The sequence below is a fragment of the Zosterops lateralis genome (genome assembly GCF_965231275.1).
Source record: "Zosterops lateralis genome assembly, chromosome: Z".
NCBI classification, from domain to species: Eukaryota; Metazoa; Chordata; class Aves; order Passeriformes; family Zosteropidae; genus Zosterops; species Zosterops lateralis.
The window spans coordinates 9,420,549-9,445,665 of NC_139800.1; the positions used below are offsets into that span (position 1 = coordinate 9,420,549).

Below are 25,117 nucleotides of genomic sequence, written 5' to 3' on the forward strand. Positions count from 1 at the left end.
GTTGCCAAACTTTATCGTGATTCCAGTCTAGGAAACGTTGTGAATATAATAGTGACACGTTTGATTGTCCTCACTGAAGATCAGGTAAGGGCTGTTGTGCTAAGCTTTATATCTGTGAAATACAAATTACATTCTCATATAATATAGAGTTATTTAATTATAGCTTGAAGTGACTGGCTCTGAGTACAAAACCTATCATGTAATTTTTCACTACTTTAATCAAGATGAAGCAGTTCAAAGGAATATTCCTCGCGTATCATCTCAAAGATATGTATTCTTACTTCAGGTGACTATTATTACACCTTCGGGGATGTCAGTTTTATTTTTAGATCTGTATTTGGATTTTTTTTTCTGTATTGACAAAACGATTATTAAAGTTGGAGCAGAAAGAATGATGGTTCAGTAATACACAGCTGAACTTGGGGTCAGATTTTACAGAAATAAAATTTGGCAAGAAGATTTTATTCCTAGAAACCACTGCTTCTAATTATAGTCCCATTTTAGTTTTCAAAAGGCTTAACAACTGACCTTAGTAATTTGTTTGGAACATTTCTGGTATGCATGTTGTATTGCAGCCAAACTTGGAGATAAACCACCATGCAGACAAGTCCCTCGATAGCTTCTGTAAGTGGCAGAAATCCATTCTCTCCCACCAAAGTGATGGAAACACCATTCCAGAAAATGGGATTGCCCACCATGATAATGCGGTTCTTATTACTAGGTATGGTCATTATAAGTATTGTGTTTATTTTATTTCTTGTAGCTTTCTTGTTCTTAGCATATGTATGTCTAGAGGCTAGTTGCAAAGTAATGTATTTGGTAGGTAACCTTAAAAGGAGGAAAATAATTAGATGGCTTGTCTTAAATATATCAGATTAATAAAGTTTAGATTAAGAATTTGGAAAAGTAAGATCTGCAAATCACTTGCTTCTGCTGTTATTTTCACTTCATAATTGCCAATACAAAGTATTACAGTAGAAAAGTTGGATCCTATTGAACGTTTTATACTTAAATAATTGAAAATAATTTGCAAGATCTCAGAGAACAAAACAGTATGAAAAACGTTTTGTTAACCATGTAAAGTGTTTTTGTAAGAATTTCAAGCCAGAACTTCAACTAGTGTAATAGTATTTCTCTGAAAACAGGTTCTTACAGATTCCAGCAATATGAGACTCTGCTTTGTAGCCGGTTTGATTTATTATGCTTAATTAAGATGAGAATTGACAATTTTAATAGGTAGTTTCAAAGCCTGCATATGTGACTTTTTTTTTTCTTCTATTTCACTGTTACTGTGATAAATTCAGCATAATCTGTACTATAATGTTATGATCCTGTTAAAGACATTTGTGTCTGTTCCTTTGCAGTTTGGGGAAGGCAACTGTATTTTAAAAGGAGATAACTCTCACTGTTGTTTATGGACACTATTTATTCCTTTTTTGTTTTCTTTAAGTAGCAGCAGGTGCAGCAGCTCTAATTTGGATTAGGGTCTTTTTATTATGATTTCTGCTTTCCAGGAGAAGTTCTGTACTGCTCTGTATGTAACCTATTTTGGATTTGCATTCACTGCAGAAAATTTGAAATAGTGATTAAAAGAATGCTTTGTTTGTATAATTTTGCATAAAATTTATGGAAGTTTCTTCTTTTTTTCTGAGGGAGGTGGTGTTTTTTTCGTTTGTTTTGTTTTGCATAATGAACAGATATTTTTATTTTTGAGAGGCAATAGAATCTAGTGAATCACTTACATGTATTTTGTATCCGTATTTCAGATATAAGTGTTATATGTGGTCTTAAATACTACATAGTAAAAAATCAGAGTGATAAAATGCTAGAGTTACTCAGAAAGCTTTTAGATTTCATAAGTGTAAAAAAAAAAAGATGAAACTCTAGTGCAAATAAATTGAATGAAATTAAAATAGTTGAATTCTAAAATTTTAATTTTTCACAAAAGCTTTTTGTTTATGAACATTCTTGTGCATATAAGTAATTGCTTCACTAGGACTTTTAAAGCAGAATATGTGTTTACAGCTTTACTACATATGAAACTTTTAGTGGTTTCATTTAGACAAGTGAAAAGATGTAATCCATGGGTAGTAAGGTTGTGTCAGTTGAAGCTCCTCAATATACAAATGTATTGGCAACTCTGTATTTTTACTGCTGTGGCTGACTAACCTGACCCTTTTTTGGTGTTATTCTGGCACTACAAATCACAGTTGTTTTCTTTCACAGCCGTGCTTTAATGTGTATTATTACTGCATATTCTGTACTTGCTTCCTGATGTTGTAGGATGTTCCAGTGTGAAGTTCCCAGTGTTGTTCTGAATAGTTCTGTATTTCCAGACAAAAGCTTAAGGCAGTATTAATTTGCAGGCCTCTAACTGTAAAAGGAGCAAGTTTTGAGAGAACATGTGTAATACCTATTCAAAATTACATTTTTTCATCAAGGACCAATGAATTGGGTTTTTTAAAATTTTTTTTTAAATTCTTCATTATGAGGACTGTAATAATCTAAGTATGTTGCATGTGTATGCTGTCTTTTAAAAGGGATGTAAGAATTTTATAGGTTTCTAGTTTTCTTCTAAGAAGTTTACACCTCTAAAAATATACCTGTATTTTAAATCAACAAAGTGCTTCAGTGTTGTGTCTGCAGGCTAGTAATACCTACCTTTATAAAGTTCAGTTGTATATGCTTTCACAACAAAATGCTTCTATTAATTTATTTATAGAATAATTGTAATTCCTTAAAATAATCACAAGGGCTGCACTAATCAATTTGAGTGGATAAATCAAGCTTTTACTGAAACTGCTAGCTATCCTGGCTGTGACTAATAAAATGAATCAGCTTATGTGAAGAATAGATAGGGTTTTTTTGGGGTTGGAATGAGTAAAGACAAATCTATATTCATATAAATATGTAAATCTACTAACTTCAGTAGTTCTAAGTGAATTACTGAAATGTCAATATACTTACTTTCATTCTGTTGTCTGTCTTTCACTTGATGAACTAGATTTAGGGCATTATATGCAAAAGAGAAGTATATAGATATGGTTCTTTAAACTCATAATGTACTGGAGAGGTCTGTAATAACCACGTCTATCCAAAAGAATTTGAGCCTATACTACCAAACATTAGGATACTTTTTAGCCACTCTGATAGTATTTTTAAAGCAGTTTCCTGAATCTGTCCCACTGATGCTGCTCTGCTTTGTACGGAGTAATTACATTTTTATTGACTTTGACACTGGAATCAATTTTTGCTCATTGTGTGTACTTCTATTTTATGGAAAGTAGGAAAGTTTCAGTTCAACATTATGAATAGTTTTGTGTTGATTGAAACCAGATTTTTCAGTAAGTAATTTGATGTATTTGAAGATATTACGAAGTCCTAGCTAAGTATTTAAGTTTGCAAATACAACAGTCTTTATCTGAAATGGGGCAAAGGTTTTAAGAAAACAAGTCATTATCTTCAACTGTGCAAATGAAAACAGCACTTCAGCTTTTCTTTGCTATCCCTATGCTTCCAAGGATGGCATGGTCTTATCTGGGAAAAATAGTATTAAGGCTGCACATTCTCTAGGGGTGTCTGCTTGACCAGTGCAGACAGACTTTTGTATCCTAAACAAACTGTATGCTAAAACCAGGTAGCCTCACGGGAGTGGAGGAATGTCAGACTGATCTCTTGGGTCCCAGGGAGGCGTTGCCATGCCTACTAAGCCACCAGCCTTTGGACAGGAGCCTGCCTGTGTTTGATGTGCCTGGTGAATCTGGTCGTGGCCCTGCAGCCACCCTACAGTCTGCTAAGTGGTTAGGGAATTCCAGAAAACTTCTTGTTTGCTACTTAAAAATACACAGGCCAGAGACGTGTCTAAGCAAGATCTTATACTGTGTATCACCATTTTTTCCTGTAAGAGAATATATTCTCAGACTTGGATGTTTTATCCTGAAATTGTCCCAGTTGGGTTCTTGGAGGCACGTGAAAGTAGAATACTAAGCAGACAGACTTGAACTATGAGGTTGATTATTGGTGTAATGCTGTTCAGACAATGTCACTGGTTTTCGTGAAGATTTTAGATAAACTTAGTGAATCCTTAAAATCATTTTGCAATATAAAATAATAAGGAGAAAAACTTGTAGGGATGCCTAATCTCAAATCCTTTGACAAAAAAAGAGCTCTTGCATTTGGTTCCTGTCTTCCTGCATCTTTGTGTGATAATCTTTCTCTTTAGCACAATGTCAAATTGTCAGATAATTAATTTTAAAAGCCAGTGTGAATTTTGAGGCTTCTGCATCCCACCCCAGTGTAGAGGTATCAGTTTGTCTTTTTAAAGTTCTTATTTAGTCATTAGGTTTTTTTAAACCTTCCTTGGTACGCTGCCTCCTCTTTTTGTTTCTTCAGAAACTCTTTAAGAAATAGAGTCTCCATAGATTACAAACCCACAAACCTTAAGAGTTATAGTGTACAGCTATTACTTTATTTTGCTTAGGTTTTTGAACCAAACTCCCCTTCCATTTCAGTCAGTTGCTTCCGTCTTGTGATCCTAAAGATCATGAAGTAGGAATTGTGGTATTCCTTAAGAACCATAAACAGAAACATTCCTTTTCCTGTGCATCTGCACAGAATGGTAAGGGTCAGAGGGTTGGATTCTAGGTTACACTTTGTATCAGGATTGAGAAGGTGAATTTTTTTTTAAAATGTCTTTTGTTTTTCCCTTTACACTGGAAGTGTTCTCTAGTGCTACATTTCTCTGTAGATCAAGAAGATTAATTTGATTTGTCCAGGTACTAAATAGTTGTTTATCTAAAGGATGTGTGGCTGACCCTTTAAACATTGCAGCAAGAGAGTTTTGCTGCTGAGATGGAAGATTGCTTTGCGTCCTTGTATGTTAGTAGATTAAGTAAAAACGTGTACTAGACAAGCTGCAGAAAGGAAGGTTTTAGGGAAAAGTTGAAGTTTTGTATCTCTAAAGGGACAGAATGTGGTCTGTGAAGTGCATTTGTTTTAAACAAAGAAACATTTGAAACCTCACTCAATTAAGGAGACAGTACTTCTCAAAAATCATTTAATGAAATGTCATCTACTGTTGGTAGTTAACATACCATGAGTTTGTTTTAGATTTTAAAAGGAAAACAATTTCACTATGCTTGACAAAAACATTAATATCTCTTTACACCTAGGGTGCTTTTATGGGAACGTTCCTTGCAGGAAACTTACTAGGATTAATTTTGAGACTGTAAACCTGTATGGTTTTATGTAGATACACCTTCTGAAATGCCTGACTTAAAATATCTTGAAACACAAAAATCTTTTACTTGGATTGAAATTCACTTGAATTAAGGTCATTAGTGGTTTACTGCTTTAGTAACAATTAATTCCACAGCCCCACTGAACTGATATACTCTGTTGGAAGGATCTTTTTTTGATTGAATAAAGAATCAAAGCTGTAAGATGTTTTTGTTGACTAAATGAAATATACCTCAATTTGCAGGTTATACTGATGAGAGTCAAAATGCTCAGTACCAAAGATGGTATGTTTTTTCTGTTTGTCTGGGTCTTAAGTGAGTTTGTATGTATTGATATTGTGAGACAGTGAAAGAGCTCTCTCTTAATAGACACTTGTATTTTTGTCAGGTATCACTGTACTTGTAACTAGTTAAATAGGTGTATTGCTAAGCTGGGTGATATGACTGCTATTAGCATTAACTCTAGTATTTGTATGCAACATTTCTCTAGCAAGACTATCGAAGCCCATATGGGAGGCAATAGCATTGTTACATGTTGGGTTTTTCATGTCTTTCAAGGAGAGAATTTTACAGAACTAGTTTGTGTTTATTGTATATGCATCAGATTAAGTTCACAATGCTTCAGTCACTTGTTTCCTCATTCATGTGCCCTTATGGGAAAGGAGCACTTTCATTTGTCTGTTAGATGTATCCAATGTTCAGTCCAGTGCTGCCAGTTTTTCTTAGGGCACAGAAAGTATATTTAAATGGCAGCAATTCTAAACTCTTGTAATTCTTGTGGTTCATAGTCTAAGAACAGAATTTTTTCTGACATTGTTGTGGATACTCAAGAGCAACAAAACATTTATTGTTTCATTCTCCATACCTGTGTAGAGCTGACCACAATCCTGCCCTTAATTTTTTTAATAACATTAAGAGTGTTTAGGCAGCTGGATATGGTTTTGTAGTTGCATTGTCCAAATAACAGTCCTAAAAGGAAATTGTTTAATGGACACTCTTGCCCTTTTGCATGTCAGTTGCCTACAGGTTAGTAATGTATTTTTATTCTGCAATAGTAAGTAACAGTCCCCCATCAGGTTCTGTACTAGTTAAGGCATTTGGTAGCGAGGTGAGGCCAGCCAGCCAGGGCTGCACATTCCTTTACTCCTGCAGGTTCAAGATTGTTATGTTTCTTTTCTGAAGCACTTTCCACCTTTCTTCTGGGCTTCTTAAGTTGTTGCAAGATTTCTCTTTTATACAAGGTACTCTTATCCAGCTCTCTGAGCATAATTTCCTAGCTTTGTCCAATAAATCCGTAGATCCCAAGCATTTCTAAACTCCTGAAGCCTTGTCTTGGATCCTCATCCTGTGGCTAGTTCATCTGTTAGTAAGAAGAGCTCTGATTTCAAGCAGTAATTCTGCGTCTTGTTTCTTACTTACTTGACCCTGAAGTACATTAAGAAGTTTTCACCCTTGTTTTTTGTGTAGCCTTTTAGCTTGTTCTACTGGAGTTCCTTGAGATGAATTTAAGCACCTGACAGGAGACTGGGTTTCCTTATTTGATTTTTGTGCAAAAATTGTAATAGTGTCCATTGAATTAGTTTTCTTGTGACCACATGTGTAAGATTGAGGGAGAAGTTTGAAAAGCAGAGAGGCATATATTGCCCTTTGTGTCTGTCTCTGCAGATGTATAAAATATAAGGAACCAGCTTTCCAAATAATAGCACTAAATTCCCTCTCATCTTTGTTTTCAGGGAATTGAAATGGCCTAAGAGGAAAAAATGTGTCTGCAGATTGAAAATGATGTATTTGAGAAAAAAACCCAAACAAAATTGAAGTCTAATAATCTGCCCAGCAGACTAAGTAAAGTGAGACATTTTATGTTGTGTGTGGTGCTTCACATAGGAATATTTATTCCAAGGTTTCTATACAGGATGTATTCCTTACAACTCCTTGTTAGAGACCTGCTATTGACTACTTGAATCAGTCATGTTTCTAGATATGGCACCCCTGTCATAGCTTTTATATTCTTACTTCTGTTTCAAAAACATGTTGGGGGTCGTTGCTATCTCTGCTAAGCCATATTCTTTGGAATGGTGACTGTAAGATTGATAAAAGAGAAATTGTGACTGAGACATGCAGCATAACAACTGTGAGCCATTACAGCAATACATGATCTTTTGTAGATGATTCACTTTAGATAAATCTGGGTCTAGAGCTGTGCTCCAAGATTGCAAGTACGTGGGGAGGAGAAAACCTATTCACAAGTCTCAATGAAGCATTCTCTGATACCCATTTTCTGCCTTTTTGTGAGGTGAGGATCTGTAGGCTGTGACATGGTAGAAATCAATAGATGAAACAGGCCATATAAGAAAATAGGAAGTATTTGGAAATTAATAAAATCCCTTGGCATATTATGTAATTCCCCTTTTCTGTGACAGTTAGAAACTTATTGGGTGGGTTTTTTTGTTCCCTCACCCCATGTTAGCAGAATAAGGTTGGAAATATTGTTCAGGTGTCCACTCTTGGCTGGGAATTTTTTTTTTTTTTTTTGTGAGTGCTTTTTCGTTTGTCTGGAGATTTTTTTTTTTTTTTTTTTTCTAGATTAGGGTAAATTTTATCTTCAAACTTTATTCCTAGATTTTGATTCCTTAATCAAATAGACTCAGTGGGATTTGAGAGAACTCATGTGGAACAATAAAGTAGCTAGAATGTGAATCTGAAAAACTGCTTATTGCATGGCAAATGTCAACCAGCAGGTTATTTGCAGCTAATTAACAAGCACAATGTGTTGGTGGAATGTTTTCTAGTAATTAACAAGGCTGTTGTTTTTAATTTCTGATGCCACTAGTTGACTCTCAGTGTACAGCTGGTTAGTTACAAGATGTGTATTCTGATTTAGTTTATAAAATTTTAGTCTGTGAGAGTGAAAGGATGGAAAAGGTTTAAGGTATACCCTGAGTTTGCCTAATCCATTCCAGATGGACAAAATGTGTTCAAAATGTGCTTTATTTAATACCAAATCCAGAAGAGTGACCAATGTCATGGAGTTAAGCTGAGAATTTCATGCTCTGACTTAAAGTCTGAAAGCACTTCTCTTTTTAATTTTTTTTTGTTAGATTGGGTTAAAATAAATGGTATTGAATAAAAAGACTGAATAAAAATAATGTTCTCCTATCTCCACCAAAATAGGAGAGACAGAAATTTTGGGTGTAATCCCACAAATTTATCTTCAGATGTACTGACTGAGGGGAGCTGGTTATACACCTGGTGATTTTCTGAATTGGAAAATTTGAGAATATCTACCAGCACACAGGATGAACAATGCAACTCATAGCTGCCTCAGTTAAAGTCTTCCTCTAAATGTGACAAGAAAACTTTTCGCAATTAAAAATGTATCAGGATAGAAACCTAAAAAATGCCAGACTGCATGTGCTGTTGATAGTAATGCTATGTTAACATCTTCTGTAGTTTATAAATAAATTTTTCCATTTGTACACTAGACTTACTAGAGAAAGAAAAAAAACCCAGTGAAAAATACTTTTTTATGCTCTATTTCCCCCCCTTTTTTTTTCTCCAGGCATTCACCTTCTGAGTTGCACAAAGGGCCATAAAACTATTCAAATTATAGTTTTTCCAGGAAATGTTTGGTGGTAATAGTTTGGGATATCTGCTAAAACACTCAGTTACTGCTTGGCCAGATATCTGACAAAGGGCTTTCTAGCAGTTTGAAATGTTGTATTTTGCTTTATTTTTTTTATTTTTTAATTTTTTTTTTTTTAAACAAAGTACATAGACTTGTTTAAAAATCTCTCATTTTTACGTTTTCTTAGTAGTCTAAGTAGAACACTTACCTTATTCTGTGTTTTTCCCTTCTCTTGGAGATGTTATTATTTTCATAACCTACAATGACTGGCAGAATAATACATTTGCCAGTGAGTATTTTTTTTTTCTAATTTTTAACAATCCAGAAACACATATTAGGCCAGTTTATTCCCTGGATTTTCATCAATTTCAGATTTTTTTTCTGATCTGTTGCATAAATTCTATCTCTTGCCACACATGAATATGTATTTACTACAATTTCATGTTTTCTTCACATTTTAAACATGAGTCTGGACTATTCTGCTCAACTTTACAGCTACCTTTTATTAGATTGGTTATGAATAAGAGTACATTAAAAATGTGGTTTTAATTAGGACACTGGTTGTAAATTCATTCTTTTGGTGCCAATATCATATCTATTTAATTTTAGTATTCACTCTTCTCTAGTTTCTGATAATTTACAACAATCTTTCTAATGAAGGGCATGATTCTTTATGCTTTGAGGTCAGTTGCAACGTGCTCATTATTTCAGTAGGATCTGGATAAGATTTCAATTTGAGTTTATGGCTATTTCATTTTAATTACGCGAATCGTGAAATAAAACCTAAACTGTCTGTTCCATGCTACTTAAAACTTTCTGAAAAATGTTGCAGTGGAATAATGAAGTAATGTGTGTGAGTGTCTCAACGTTTTTTAAATTAGGTATGGTATTTTCTCTGAAGAGTAACTCTGAAGAGTTATTCATTTCTATATTAAATTCATGGCTTTTATAAACTTCCTAACTGTTTTTTAAGTATATTCAGTGTGTTAAGTGTAGTTTCCAAAGTGATTAGCGCTACTTACAGCGGGTTTTTTTGGTGATATTTTTTCCCCCTGCTTGCTTGCTCTCAGTGAATTTACAGCAAAGAAGGGACACTTCAAGGGAAGTGTCTGGAAATTTTCTAGTCAAAGAGCAAGTGTGAATAGGTAGGACCAGAGGATATTACAGAATCATCTCAAGTAAAGAAAAAAATTGTATTTCATGTCTGCAGTTGTAACTGTTCCATTTCACTTTCATAATATATGATGAAATGTAACTTTAATAGCTGTTAAAATTCTGACAGAACTATATGGTGGAAATAAAGTAGAAATCTGTAGTTAAAGTTCCATACTTGAATATTTTGTAATTGCTATGCTGGACTAACCACATCTGCAGAGCTAATTGGTATGGAAGCTGATTTTGAAATCAGATTTGCTAAACAAGAAATAAATTTTTTCTTTAAACTCATATAAAATCAAACTCTTTTGTTTTCGGCTCAAATACAAATATTTTAATGAGTGAGAAATTTGACAGAGAAAACAAAAACCCGCATTTGTTTACGTGTAGTATATTCAGAATTAAATTACTGCCTGTGTTGCATTCCCAATTATTTGTGAATATGCATTCCCAGTTATTTCCTTACTGGCATTTCTGCTTTTCTAAAGATAAATGTTTTACAGTCATTACTGTATGAAGTAAGTGTAAAACACATGTTATACTGTCTTTGTTACATAAAGTTAACTCTGGAAAATATGGTTGCTGAAATATAAAGACAGAGATAACACTGAGAACTAACTGAAATTCTGCTCATTTTGTCAGGGCCTGTGAAAGAGCAGTGGTCTGGCAAACTGTAAAGAATTAAATGTGCAATTGTGAACACATTTAATGACTAGCAAGTCTTGTGCAGATTTAGTCTCTCATACACTATATTCCAGTTCCTCCTTCCCTTTTTTTTTTCTGTTCTCTTTTTTTGCTGCCTCGTTGACCTGTTATCTGCAGGTGAAATTGTGGCAGTGGGAGTATTCCAAGTGGGATTATATGCCACAATTGCAAAAATTTCTGGGTTTTTTATGCTTTAATTCTTACTTATTTCTGGACTTGTAAATCTTTGAACTTCTGATTTGGCCTTTCCTAGCTTCTCATCAATCTAATACAGGCCAGCAGTAACAATATTATCAACACTGTGAATAAAAAAAGGTCTTCTAATACTGCATAATCAAATGTCATTCTTAAATCACTAGTCATTCATTAAACATCCAAGCATGCACTTAACACAAAATTGTAGATAGTCCTAATTTAAACTATTAATATACGCTATATATAGTATTTCAAATCTGTATTGAGGCAGTCCAAGACACTTGATCTCTTACAGACTGATGGGGTTCATCTGTCAGAGAGGGAGAAGAGCATCTTCAGTCATAGACTTGCTAAGCTGGTGAAGAGGGCTTTAGGTGAAAGTTGCTGGAGGAGAGAAACCTCAATGCATTCCACTCCCAGCAGTTTGATCCCAGAGCCAGCAAGAGATGCCCAGACCTTGGAGAGAGACCAGAGGTCAGCAGGAGAACACGTGAAGAGCAGCACAAAGGAATTCCAGCTGCTCAAGCCAGCAAATTGGCTTCATCCTTCATCAAGGACCCATTTTAAGTACCTCTGTGCTAATGCATACAAAGTACCGTGAAGAATAAACAAACTGGGCAGGCCTGCAGGGCTGTGGTCTTGTCAGTGTCACAGAGATGTTGTGGGATGACTACTATGACTGAGTGTTGGAATGGAATGATAGAGGCTGTTTAAAAAAGACAGAGCAGACAGGCAGAGGGTGTTGCCTTTATGTCAGTGACCAGTTGGAATGCACAGAGCTCTGCCTGATGATCTGTAGGATCTTTCATTAGGATTAAAGGGAGGGCTGGTGAAACTGTAGTGGGGGTCTGAACAAGAAGACCAAGTGGATGATGCCCTTGGTAGACAGATAGGAGCAGCCTTATGTTCCCAAGCCACTGAGAAATCTCCTCATGGAGACTTCAGCCACTCAGAGAGCTGTTGAAGGGACAACACAGTGGTAGAATGCTGTGGGATAAAGACTTGCACGGGGAAGAGAGGTCCAAGAAATCTGGTTAATATTCAGGGGTCAACTCCTCTAGATCAGAAGCAATGCGTCCTAAAAAAGAAGAAGTCAGGCAGAAGTGCCAGGAGGCCTTAAAAAAATGAACAAGAAATTTCTGGACAGATTCAGACACAAAAGTGTTAAAGCCTGCAGAGGGTAGAAGAAGGGAAAACTAGCCTGGGAAGAATACAGAAAGATTGTGTGAGCAGGCAGGGATCAGATTAGGAAAGCTAAACCTCTCATAAAATGAAACTTGCTGAGGGCTGTCAAGGACAAGAAGAGAAACTTCTCTCAGTATGTCAATGATAAAAGGAAGACTGGGGAAAATGTGGGTCCTCTCCAGAAGGAAGCAGGAGACCTGGGACATGGAGAAGGCCAAAGTACTCAATTACTTTTTCTCTCAGTCTTCACTGGCAAGTCATCTAGCCACATGACCTGAAGTGTAGAAGGCAAAGACAGGAATTGGGAGAATATAGAATCACTGGCTATAGGAGAAGATCAGGTTTGAGACCACCTAAGGAACCTGAAGGTGCAAGAGTTCATGGGACCTGCTGGGATGTAAAAAGCTGTCCTGAGGGAACTGGTGGAGAAAATGGCTAAGCTGCTATTCACCATATTTTTGAAGCCATGACAGTCCAGTGAAGTTCCCAGTGACGGAAAGGGGAAAACATAACCTCCATCCCATTTTTTAAAAAGGGAAAAGAAAATACCTGGGCAACTATGGGCTAATCAGTCTCACCTCTGTGCTCAGCAAGGTCATTGATCAAATGCTTCTGGAAACTGTGTGCACATGGAAACTGGGGCACATGGAAAATAAGGAGATAATTGGTGACAGCCAACATAACTTCACCAAGGGCAGATTGTGCTGGACCAATTTGGTGGCTATCTGTGACTGAGTTATAGTTTTGATGGATAAGGGAGTGATGTCATCTACCTGGACTTCTGCAAAGCATTTGATACTGTTCCACATGACACCCTCATCCCTAAACTAGGGAGACATGGATTTGATGGATGGACCACCCAGTGGATAAGGAGTTGCCTGGGTGGTTGCACTCAAAGAGGTGACCAGTCAACAACTCTATGAACTCGTGGAGATCAGTGATGAGTTGCATTCTTCAGGAGTTGATACTGGCACCAGCACATTTTAGCTTCTCTGTTGGCAGCATGGGCAGTGGGATCAAGGGCACCCTCAGCAGGTTCACTGACAGCACCAGGCTGTGTGAGGCAGTCAGCTCACTGGAGGGAAGGGATGGCATCCAACACAGAGGGACCTGGACAGGCTGGAGAGCTGGGCCAGTGCAAACCTCATGGGGTCAACAAAGCCAAGTGCAGGGTCCTACACGTGGGTCAGGGCTAGGCTGAGTGGAGAATGGATTGAGAGCAGCCCTGCAGAAGGGGTCTTGAGGGATCAGCAATGAGAAACTAGACATGACGTCTCAATGTGCATTTGCAGCCCAGAAAATGATTTTTTTTTTTTTCTGGGCTGCATCTCAAGGAGTGTGGCCAGCAGGGCAAGGAGGTGATTCTCCCCCTCTACTCTCATGAGACCCCACCTGCAGTCCTGCATGCAGCTCTGGGGCCCCAACATAAGAAGGATGTGGACCATTTGAATTAGGTCCAGAGAAGGGCCACAAAGGAAATCAGAGGGCTGGAGCACCATTAGGCTGAGGGATCTGGAGCTGTTTAGTTTGGAGAAGAGGAGGCTCAGGGGGGACCTTATGGCTCTCTACAGCTACATGAAAGGAGATTGTAGTGGGGTGGGGGCCAATCTCTTCTGCCAAGTCTCAAGTAAGAGGACAAGAGAAAATTGTCTCAAGTGCCAGAGGAGGTTCAGTTTAGATATTAGACCATATTTTTTACTGCAAGTGTAGAATAAGCATTAGAACGAGTTGCCCAGGGAGGTAGTAGAGTCATCATTTCTGGAACTGTTCTCAATGTGACTGTTAGGGATATGGTTTACAGGCAACAATGGTTGTGCTGGGTTGGTGGCTGAAGTGATAACCTTGGAGATCTCTTTCAGCCTTGATTATTCTGTGATTCTCTAAATTGAAAGAGGGAAGGTACAGGAATGAGCAGTGTGACCTGGTAGCCAGGAGGGCCACTTGTGTCCTGGGGGCATCAGACAGAGTCACCAGCCAGGCAAGAGAGGGGATTGTCCTGCACTGGGGCAGCCTCACCTCGAGTGCTGGGGGCAGTTTTGGGCACCACAGTATAAGATACTAAACTATTAAAGAATCTAAAGGAGTGCTACAAAGAAAGATATAGAGGAAAAGCCGTATGAGGAGTGGCTGAGGTCAGTTGGTCTGGAGAAGAGGAGACTGAGGGGACACTCATCATGGTCTATAACTTCCTCACAGGGAGAAACAGAGGTGCTGACACTGATTTCTTCTCTCTGATGACTAGTGACAGGACCCAAAAAACGGCATTAAAGAGAAGGTCTAGATTGGGTATTAGAAAGTTTCTTCACCCAGAGAGTGATTGGGCCCTGGAAAAGACTTCCCCATGGAAGTGGTCACAGCACCAAGGCTGCCAGAGTTCAGGAAGTGTTTGGATAATGTTCTTGGGCACATGGTGGGATTTTTGGGGAATCCTGTGCAGAGCCTGGAGTTGGTCTCAATGATCTTTACAGATCCCATCCAACTCATGGTATTTTATGATTCTGTGATTTAGATTAGTTATTAGAAGAAATTCTTCACTGTGTAGGTGGTGAGGCACTGCTACATGTTCCTTCAGCAAAGTTGTGAATGCCTCATACGTGAAAGTGTTCAAAGCTGGGTTGGATGGAGCTTTGAGCATCTGGTCCAGTCCCTGGTGATGCTGGCGGTATTGGAACTGGATGATCTGTAAAGTCTGAGATTCTGTGAACATTATGGAGACAGCCCAGAGTTCTTGTATGTGCATTGCCAAGGCTTAACACCATTGACACGTAGTAGTGATACCTCAAGCTAATACATTTCATCAACAATTTGAATTTAGTTTTTTGAATTTATATGTCTTCTTTTGAGTAATGACTTATCACTTCATTTATAGGCAACAGTTATATTCAAGCAATTTAAAATGGTTTCTCTTTCTTTCTGATTTGTGAACCCAAGCCTTAAACCATGATTAAAAATGATTTTAAGTACCTGATTTATATCTTCAGAGTAATTCCTGAAGTAGGCAGTACTTACTTTTGTATACGAAGTAAGTAATCTGCAAGGACCAGCTAAAAACCAAAGAACTTTTTTGTCACCTTTGCCTCTTTCTCTTCTTTTCTACTTTTATCATGTGTGATGAAAGTATTTTTTAATTTTGACTAGAATTCATTCTGTACCTTATCTATTTATTCTCTGTTATTCTCTATTTTTTTCTCTATTTTGAACTAGATTATCACACTACATCCCTTCAAACTGAAATACACTTTTCTTAATGGTTTATAGAAGCTTTTACTTGAAACTTATTCAGGCAAGCACTGAATATATAAAGTGTTTTAGTGTGGAAGAATGTAGTGGTGAACTTGCATTCTTTCAGAGAGAGGAGAGGTATTTATTTTCAGTATGTATTTTCCTGCCTGAAGATTAAAATTTCCTTTAATAATCTTTATACCACAGTATGATTTTTCTGTGGTAGCATAGTGTAGTGAAATATACTTCATTCTAGCTGGAGCAAAATCATTATTGTTACATGCAGCAGTTTTATTTCAATGAATTTTATACGTCTATTTATGTGTAATGGATAAATTGCAATTATTTGGATCATTAGAAGAGTCAAAAATATATTAAAACTTTCAGCTGTTAGAGACACACAGATGCAGTGTGGCTACTTTGGCTGTAAAAGAAGATTTTAATCTTCCTCAGCCTCATCCAAAAGGCCTTTCTGCCATCAGAATAATAGATAATTATATAATTATACTACATAATTTTATCATCCTTTGTGACCACTATACATTTAACTTCTCTTTAAGTGTTTCTGTTTAGTGAGTTATCAGGAAGAGTATTTACTATGGCTGCAGTCCTGTATTTTGATCTAGAAGTCAAACTCTAATACTTATGCCAAGTGCCTTAAATATTAACTTGGCTCTGCACAACTATATATATCTAAAAACTAGCTCTGCATGAGTATATCATATTGAAGGATTTAGGCCATTTAGAGGGTAGAGTACTTTCTTCTTGCTTATAGGTGATAACAACTAGATTTAGTGTATGGAAAGGAGCAGGAGGAACAAAAAAACATTTTGTGTGTGTGCATGTGTGGGGAATGACACCAAAACCACTTTTTCCTTCCACACTTTAAAGCCAACAAAACCATGCAGATTCCTCAGCCTGAGTCACCAAAGTGTCACTCTTGAAATAAAATGTAATACTTAGGACTTCTGTTACAATGTTGTAGTAAAAAGCATTATTTTTTAAAAAAAGCATTTCTCCCAACTTCCCATTTATTTTTTTTCTCCTGCCGTGCTGATGTTGGGACTTGAGTTCAAGTTATATGACTTCAGTAGAATGAGGAAAGAAAATAAAAATGATATTTTCTTTAAGCCTGCAAAATTATTTCTGCTATTTCAGTGATGTTATTTCACTGTGCCTTCTTTTGTTAGAGGTCATCGTTACTGACGTGCTTGTATCTTGCAAATATTGTATGCAATAAACTCTCCCGCCATCCTTGAAATTCAGATGTATCCTTTGCTCCCTCATTGTCTGTTACAAAATGAGAGTCTTCTCCCATACAAATCTTAAATCACTTGTTCCCCAAGTGTCTGGTGCAGCTGTATAGAAGTATTTTCTGTGAGGTAGTCTGGAGCAGTGTTTTGTGGGACTGGTGATACAGATGTGCTTTAGTGTCCTGTTTCTAAAATCACCTCATCTGTAGAAATAGAATTGCTCTATTGTTAAACAGTTATTTGGAATCATACACTCGTAGCAGGGTAAAATAAATGTGTACTTTGGAAATTTTTTTAAGGTCTAGAAACAATAGGTACATAATAAAAACCTGAACTGAAGGGTTCATCAAGGTCCTTTGGCTAAGAGTTTAGTTCCTGTGCTACTCTGTAGTCTTGTGGAAGATTTGGCAGTGAGAAGTCATGTTCAACTGGGATGGATTTTTCTCGTTTAAAATTCTTTCCATTCCCATAGGGTATTTCATTGAGGAATTTCAACCTTTCTGTTGTTAGATCATTGTCTTCAACTTTGGAAATACTGGTGTCCCTTGATTCCATGTAGTTAGAAATATGCAGTCTGTAAAGTCTGTTCAGAGGCTCAGAGGAAAAGTTTTTTTGTAATAAGACAATGTGCAGTCCTCAGTGTGTGAACCTTCTTCATATGAGTGCATGAATTTTGGGTTTTAGACACTGGTAAATGTATTTGATTTTTGTACATGACAAGCATATGATGGAATTTGTCAGTGTGTGTTTTCAGAGACAAGATACTTGGATAATCAGTTTAAGTGGAGCTGTTTCCCCAAGTTATCTTTTAGTTTTACTGTTTCAGTATGTGTAGTTTCTTCTAGCTCACAATAAAATACTTTGGGTCTGGAATTGCTGTTTCCATTGTGTCAAATACTGTTAGCTAAACTACTGTGCAAGATGCTGGATTAAAAACTGGATAAAAATTAAAGAAAAGAATGTGATAAGAAAAGATAGATTTTGTGTCTGGTAACACAATATCAAAGATACATCCATATGTAAATCGCAGTTAAGTGTAGTATTTTGAATAAAGGGGATTATAAAGACACAACAGAGAAAAGGTCATGACTACCTCATACATTTGAGGCAATTTCATAGGTTACCTAGACTACCCCTTCTCTTATCACAACAAGCTCTTGCAAAAAGTCTCATGCCAGCTTTCTTGTAAGCTCCCTTTAGGTACTGGAGGGCTGCAGTAAAGTGTTCCCAAAGCCTTTTCTTCTCCAGGCTGAACAATCCCACTCTCTCAGCCTGTCCTCCAGGCGAGGTGCTCCATCCCTCTGTTCATTTTTGTGGCCTCTTCTGGACTCACTCCACAAAGTCCATGTCCCTCCTGTGCTGGGCCCCCAGAGCTGATGCAGCTCTGCAGGTGGGGTCTCAGCAGAGCAGAGCAGAGGGGCAGAATCCCCTCCCTGGCCCTGCTGCCCACACTGCTCTGGATGCAGCCCAGGACACGTTTGACTGTCAGTGCCCATGGCTGGGTCATGTCCAGCCTCTCATCCACCAGTATTCCCAAGGGCTTCTCAGGGCTACTGAGTTAATTCTTCACAGAGCCTGTATTTGTACTTGGCATTGCCCTAACCCATTGCTCTAAGACCTCCCCACTCCACACATTAACAGCAGTCCGTCTCCTTTTCTTTAAATTGCCTTAGGCTGAGACAGGCCATTTTCTTCTTCCAGAGGGGCAAACCTCCCTTCTTTTAGCCTGCTGTGTATTTGTTGTATTGTCTTCTGTGTAATTGGTGTGAAGACTTTCACTTCTATATGACAAAACTTACTAAACCCAAACTAATTTCTTTACTGCTGCTTGCGTTTGTATCTAAAAGATCTGGAATAACAGTAATTTAATTAAAATTACCCAATGGATAGTGGTCTGCTAAGGAAGACCTTGCCTTACATTTCAGAACTCATTCTACCATGCATGCTATGGTAGCTCTGTTGAAAAATATTTCCATGTCTGTCATGGACCGCAGAACAAGGACTGGGGTAGCAAAATGGTTCCCACTGTAAGGAAATGCAGGTTTGTGAAGAACCTGAGTGTACATAAATCTTTAGGACTCGATGAGATGCTCCTCAGAGTCCTGAGAGAGTTGGCCACTTGTGCCACTCCGGTGAAGTACCTGGTGGGTGGAAAAAGGTCCCCGTTGACCAATGTAATGGCCTTTTACAAGGGAGTGACTACATGGGATAAGGGAAGGGAATAGGTGGGATAAGGGAAGAGTTACAGATGTCATTTATCTGGACCTTGTAAAGTCTTTGACATGGTCCCTTACAACACCCTTCTCCCTAAATTGGAGAGAGATGGATTTGAAGGATGCACTGTTCAGAGGATAAGAAATTACATGTTCCTGAAAGGTGGCTGTAGTCAGGTGGGAGTTGGTCTTTTTCTTCAGGCAGCAACTGACAGAATGAGAGGACACAGTCTTAAACTGTGCCAGGGGAAATACAGGTTTGATATTAGGAAAACCTTTTTTATAGAAAGGGTAATAAAATATTGGAATGGTCTACCTGAGGAGGTGGTAGATTCACCATCTCTGGATGTGTTTAAGAGAAGACTAGATGTGGCACTTGGTTCCTTGGTCTAGTTGAGGTTAGGGTTGGGTTGGACATGATGATATTGGAGGTGTCTTCCAACCCAATGATTCTGTGATTCTGTGAGTTGGTTGGATGGTCACATCCAGAGGGGAGTGGTCAATGGCTGAGAGTTCTGATGGACATCAGTTACAAGTGGTGCCCTCAGGTCCATATTGGCACCACTGTTGTTTAATGTCTTCAACAATGACGTAGACAAAGAGATTGAGTGCACCCTCAGCAGATTTGAAGCTGACCCCAAGCTGAGAGGTGCAGTTGACACATGTGAAGGATGGGATGCCATCCAGAGGGTCCTGGACAAGCTGGAAAAGTGGAACCATGTGGACATCAGAAGATCCAACGAGGCCAATTATAAGGTGTACCTGGGTCATGGTAACCTCAATATCAACACAGGCTGGGAAATGAAGGGATTAAGAGCAGCCTTGCCAAGAAGGACCTGGGGCTGGATGAAAAGCTGGATATGACCCAGCAGTGTGCACTTGGATTCCTGAAAGCCAAATGTGCCCTGGGTTGCATCAAAAATACGTGGGCATTGATAGAGGTGATTCTGCTGCTCTGCTCGGCTCTTTAAGACCTCATGTGGAGTATTGCATCCAGCTCTGAGCTCCTCATCACAGGAAGGACAGGAGTGAGTCCAGAGACAGACTATAAGGACGACTAGAGGAATGGAAAACCGGTCCTATGAGGAAAGGCTAAGAGGTTGTTTCTTCTGTAAAGACACTCCAGTTAAGACTTTATTGCACCCTTCCAGTAGGTAAAAGCGGACTACAAGAGCTGGAGAGGGACTTTTTATGAGTGCATGTAATGATAGGTCTTCCCAACCTTGATTTTGAAAATTAGGGAACGCTGTTGGAGTGTGTGGAGCACAGGAAATCACCAAGTCAGTACAAACCACAAAGAGAATGGTTGCCATTCATTGACATTGCCATGTCAATATAGGGTAAAAAAAGAAATCTGTAATCCTACTGCTAGTAGTATTTTTAATGAAAACGTACATTTGGATAATCTATCTTGAAGAACTCAGTTCGTTGGTAAATAACATGATTTATGTAATCCACCAAAACAGCTTAGTCTTTTTCAACTGTCGTTTTGCCCTTTATATGTCACAGCATATATTGTTAGGAATTACATCAGTTTTATATGCTGAAATCAAGCTGAGAAATTCTTGTTTTTCAGTACTATACACTGAACATTATATGAGACTATAATTTTATAGTTGCTCTCAACCCAAAATCTTGATCTACTCCGTGCATCTATTTTTTTCCAAATAGTTACCAAGTAATTTCCTGTTACATTTGGTGAGGTTAAATCCAAGAATGCCAGCTCATGATTACTTCATATTTCAAATACAGCTTTTTGTGGGAAACTTTAGAAACATGGTCAGATTTCTGAAGTTTTGCTTTCCACAGATGAAATTTTTTGAATTTTTTTTTTTTTTTTAAATAGCCATGATAAAGCTGTGGTTTATTATACTTGAGTAAACTACCATCTGTATGCATTTGGATGTGTTTCCCCATTAAGGTACTAAAACACAAGTGAGGTGAGCTATTTGAAAAATGAAGCAAAGGAGGTGAAAAAGTTGAAATCGAACATTATACAAGTATTTAATAGTCTTCATACAGATTTCAAGTTTGGCAAGTGTTCCAGTAAGGCAGTTTTCTATTGTTTTATTATGCTGTATTGGAGAACAAAATTCAAGATATACCTATGACATTTAAAGAGACATTGACAGTGCAGTTTGTTCTCCATTTCTAGTACTTTTCACTGACCAGGTTTCAGGTGTGTATTGTATACTTAACAAATATATAAAGGACAGCAGGAATTGGTTCACAAACATCCAGAACTAATCACTTGTGTTATGCAATTGAAGCTAAAGAATTTGAAATCTGTACACAAAAAATATTCTTTTATACTTGGCAAAGAAACAGAACATGCCAAGAGTTTACATACTTTTCTTTGACTACTGCATATGTTTCTAGAAGTAGTTAATTTTGCTGAGAAGTATGCTTCAGATTGATTATCAACAAGTTTATTAACCTGAAGGTCAAATAAATTCAGAATACCTTCTGTAACTTGTTCTTTATGTTTTTTTTTTATTATTTTGTTCTCCAATATAGTCATACTCAACACCAGAATCTTATATGAAGGAAAATAAAAAGGCGTAAAGGCCTTTTTCAAGTGTCACTTTGAGTATCTTCATGTTTCTGTGTCCAAATATGAGGGTTTTTAAAGAGGTAGATTATTCAGAAAATGATGTCTTTTACTTGGAAATAAAGGCTTCTAGGTTACTTAGAAATAGAGGCCTTAGAAGCTATTCAGACATATTTTAAGTGTAAGTATTAATTCAGCTAAAGCACTAGCCTACTAAGAACGCAGAACCACCCTCACAGAAATTGTGTTAATATTTTAGAAAAAAACCCTTAGATTTTCAATAGGAGAGAGAAGGAATTTAAATACTGCTTTTAAAACTCCTTTTCTGTTTCATGACAAAAATAGGATTTGCTGGTTGTATTATAATTAAGTTATTGCCTCAGTAGATGGCAGTCTTCCCTCTGAGTCACCAAGGTGCCTAGGTCATCTGTATTTAAGATTTACTTTTTTTAGATACAGTATGGAATCGATCCTGACTCCCATTGCTCATTAGAGCATGAGTATCAGTTGTTATATTCTGACAAAATGTCCTTTTAACTGTTAAATTCTTGCTTGTCTCAGGCTTTGCTATGGCTGCTTGATACCATCTTTTTCTGTGAACTGCTGTGCGTGTTACTATTAAAATACTTGTTATGCCCCCCATACATACACTCCCCCACACTTCACTCCTCAGCTTGCACCTAACAGGGCCTGATTGTGTCCAGTCTTTAGTCACTAAGTCTTGAGATTTTGATAGAGTTGTGTTCATGCCAAGGTGAAAATCCTGTGTGTGAAACTTATACATTCGGTTGTGTTGATATTCTGCACTCGTCGTATCCAAACAGGATCTCTTACTATGGGGTTCTTATCTGGTTCATAAATGCAAATAATCTGTAAACCCATTTAAATATTAGGTACAGTATATAAATACATGCTTTTCAAATGCATGTTATTGAAATTCACTTGCAAACTGAATTTCACTGCCAGTGTGCTTGGGTCATATAAAGTTACAGTCTTACAATTTTGACTGTTAGTACCATTGTCCATGCCATGCTGCAGATGTCTACATCCCCTGAAGCCCTGGCAACAAGAAAAACTGGGCTTCACTATCTCTTCATTATTCTCAGTACTTATGCCAAAGACACTGCACTTTTATACCATCCACAGACTTCTACAACATGTGCGTTTTCTTTTATATAGCAGATTAGGGTTGTCTGGATTCTTCTGGTTTTGTGCAGCCTGGTCATTGAAAAATAATATCCACACCTTCTTCATACTTTTTCTTCACAGTAAGAGAATTTAGCAAATTACAGATAGAAATAAGAACCAGGTTTGGAAATATGCCTGTATTGTAATGCTGGTCATTCTGTTTTATGATACAGATTTGAAGTAGCATTACTGGACACATCCAAAGATTTTTGATTTTGGGGTGGTTTTCTTTTTGCTTGCTGGTTTGTGTTTTTTGTTTGTTTAGTTTGGGTGGTTGTTTTTTTTTTGTTTTTTTTTTTTTTTTTTTGGGTTTTTTTGGGTTTTTTTGGGTTTTTTTTTTGAGAGGACAGTTAAATCAGGAAACACAATCTTAAGCTTTTTATAGTATTCAGTAAGATCGACCACAAAGCAGAAAAGAATGCTATATGCTTATTTTATAATTATACTTAAGATGCATCTTCTGCTGTTTCTCGTGGATTTCATTTTACTCTTTAATTGGAGTCTTTCAGTTTCTTTGGAATCTGGTAAAATGAAAAGATAAATCCTCTTCAGCCTCCCAAACAGAAATTACAACCAAGGTGTGCTCCTCTGATATTTTGTGATGTTTTGTTCCTGATACCAATGATACATTCTCAACCAGAAATCTAAGACTAGTTTAGTAAAAGCCATCAGCTCTCTGCCCATGTGCTTGGTGATCTGTTACATGGTCACAAGCACTAAAGGGTAGATTCTCCCAGAATCAAATTTCTTTCTGTGATGACTTTGAAAGCAGAATCATTATTTTAATGCTCTTTTAATGCACTACCAGTCACAACTTCCATTTTTCTCCAGTTTGCATGCTAGTCCATCTTTCTTTCTTTAGAATTTTAGATTAGATTTAGACTTTTAGACATGATTACATTTCTAGATTTTAGGTTTCTAGATTCCTGCCTGTCTGTCCCCTGCCACAGAAATCTTCACATGACTTGAAATAATTAATTACCTGGTTTTTCTGCCCAAGCCCTTCTTGGGAAAACAGATTATACTGAACGTGTCCCCACAGTTTAAGTCCACAATAATTTTGAATCAGTACCTTCATGAGTTTTCAGATTTTGATAGTTTACTGTTAGTCTGCAGTCTGAGTTTTTGTGCATGTGGCATTACAATTTGCTGGCAAGATACATTTCTGTGTTGGGTACTGCTTGTGCCCTGGGTACTGCAGAAAAAGGATGTTTCTACACCTGTGCACTTTATGTATTTTTTTTAAATGAGCAATCATTGTGACTTTCCTATTATCTCTCAGAGCATAATTGTCATTCTGGATAATTCTCTGTTTAGGTAATTGTAATAATTAGTATTTCTCCAAGTAGAAGAAGATATGTGTCCATAATACAATGACTGACATTGTTTTTAGCAATCAAACTGCATGAATCTATTAATGATTGTTGAGTCTGTATCAGTTTTGGAGAGAAGCTGTGAAAACACTTGCTCTGGCATTACAGGTACTAAAGCAGCTCTGTGGATAAATCGAGAGATGTTTTTTCCCATGTAAAAGCAAATTATTATTAGTTCTTAGGAATAAGAGATTTAATTAAAAATTCCTCACATATCTAGGAACAAAACACCATGAACAATTGCATTGTTTCAAGTCAAATACTTATTTAATTTCTCCTGTTTTTAATTCTGTCCTCTGCTGCCCAACCACCCCACCCCCCTCAAAAAAGTTGTTTTCAAAAGAGTGAGATCATTTCTGATCTTTTTTGCTTTAAAAAATTGAAAATGTTGTCAGTAGCATATCTTAGCAGTGAGATGTAATTTTGGTAGTCTAGAATTTGTGTAACCTTACTAGTTACTCACAAATGATGACATTTTGGAACTCTTAGTAATGGCTTTAGACTTAGTATAGGACTAACTGGAGTGTGAAATCCAGGCCAGTCTAATGGAGAAGGAAGAATATTCAGATCATTTAACTAAAATGTTTGTTTGGATTCTTTCTGAAGTTGAGACATAGTTCCTAAACAACTTATAGTTTTACATGTTTTGGAGTTTTAAGTACATATTGATCAACATGACTTTTCTGGGAAGACTCCTGATCTACATAGAGTAATGCTCATGCCAAGGAAATATAAGAGTCTGAGTAACAGTCAGACATATAAGCAACTTACTAGGAAGTACCAACAAGATAACAGAAGTTAGCTTAGTCCACAAAGCTGTCTGTTTCACTGTCAATAAGCTGAGGGTTAATGCAGTTATGATCTTGGAGGACAAGATGCCTTAAGGTCAGAGGAGGAAGGATAGAAACTGCCAAATTCGTTTTTGCTTTTCCATATGGCCAGTTACAAAACCTTGTTTTAAAATTAGCTTTGCACTGAGTTGCAGACTATCCAATACTGCTGTTTGAATCAAATAGCTGCTGTAGGTATTTGTAATATTATGTTAGGACATCAGGTGTAGATTATTAAAGTTAATATTTTTGTTATTTCTGAACATTTTGTTCAGGTTGTGTTCTGAAAACTGTAGAACTTGTATTTTTGGGAGCTGATAACTTTCGTCTTCCAAATGTATGTGATTCTTTTTCAGACCTTTTAAGATGGCTCTTTGGGTAGCAC

General features: G+C 37.2%; 1 protein-coding gene across 1 annotated transcript in view; it reads left to right on the plus strand.

Moving 5' to 3' along the window:
- ADAMTS6 (ADAM metallopeptidase with thrombospondin type 1 motif 6) overlaps positions 1–25,117 on the plus strand; it is a gene marked incomplete at both ends in the record, with an annotated part of 137,316 nt that overhangs the window by 14,678 nt on the left and 97,521 nt on the right. Inside the window, 2 exons of the mRNA XM_083884445.1 lie at positions 1–84; positions 576–721. Coding sequence (XP_083740571.1) covers positions 1–84; positions 576–721 — 230 coding nt within the window. The remainder of the gene's footprint in view (positions 85–575; positions 722–25,117) is intronic.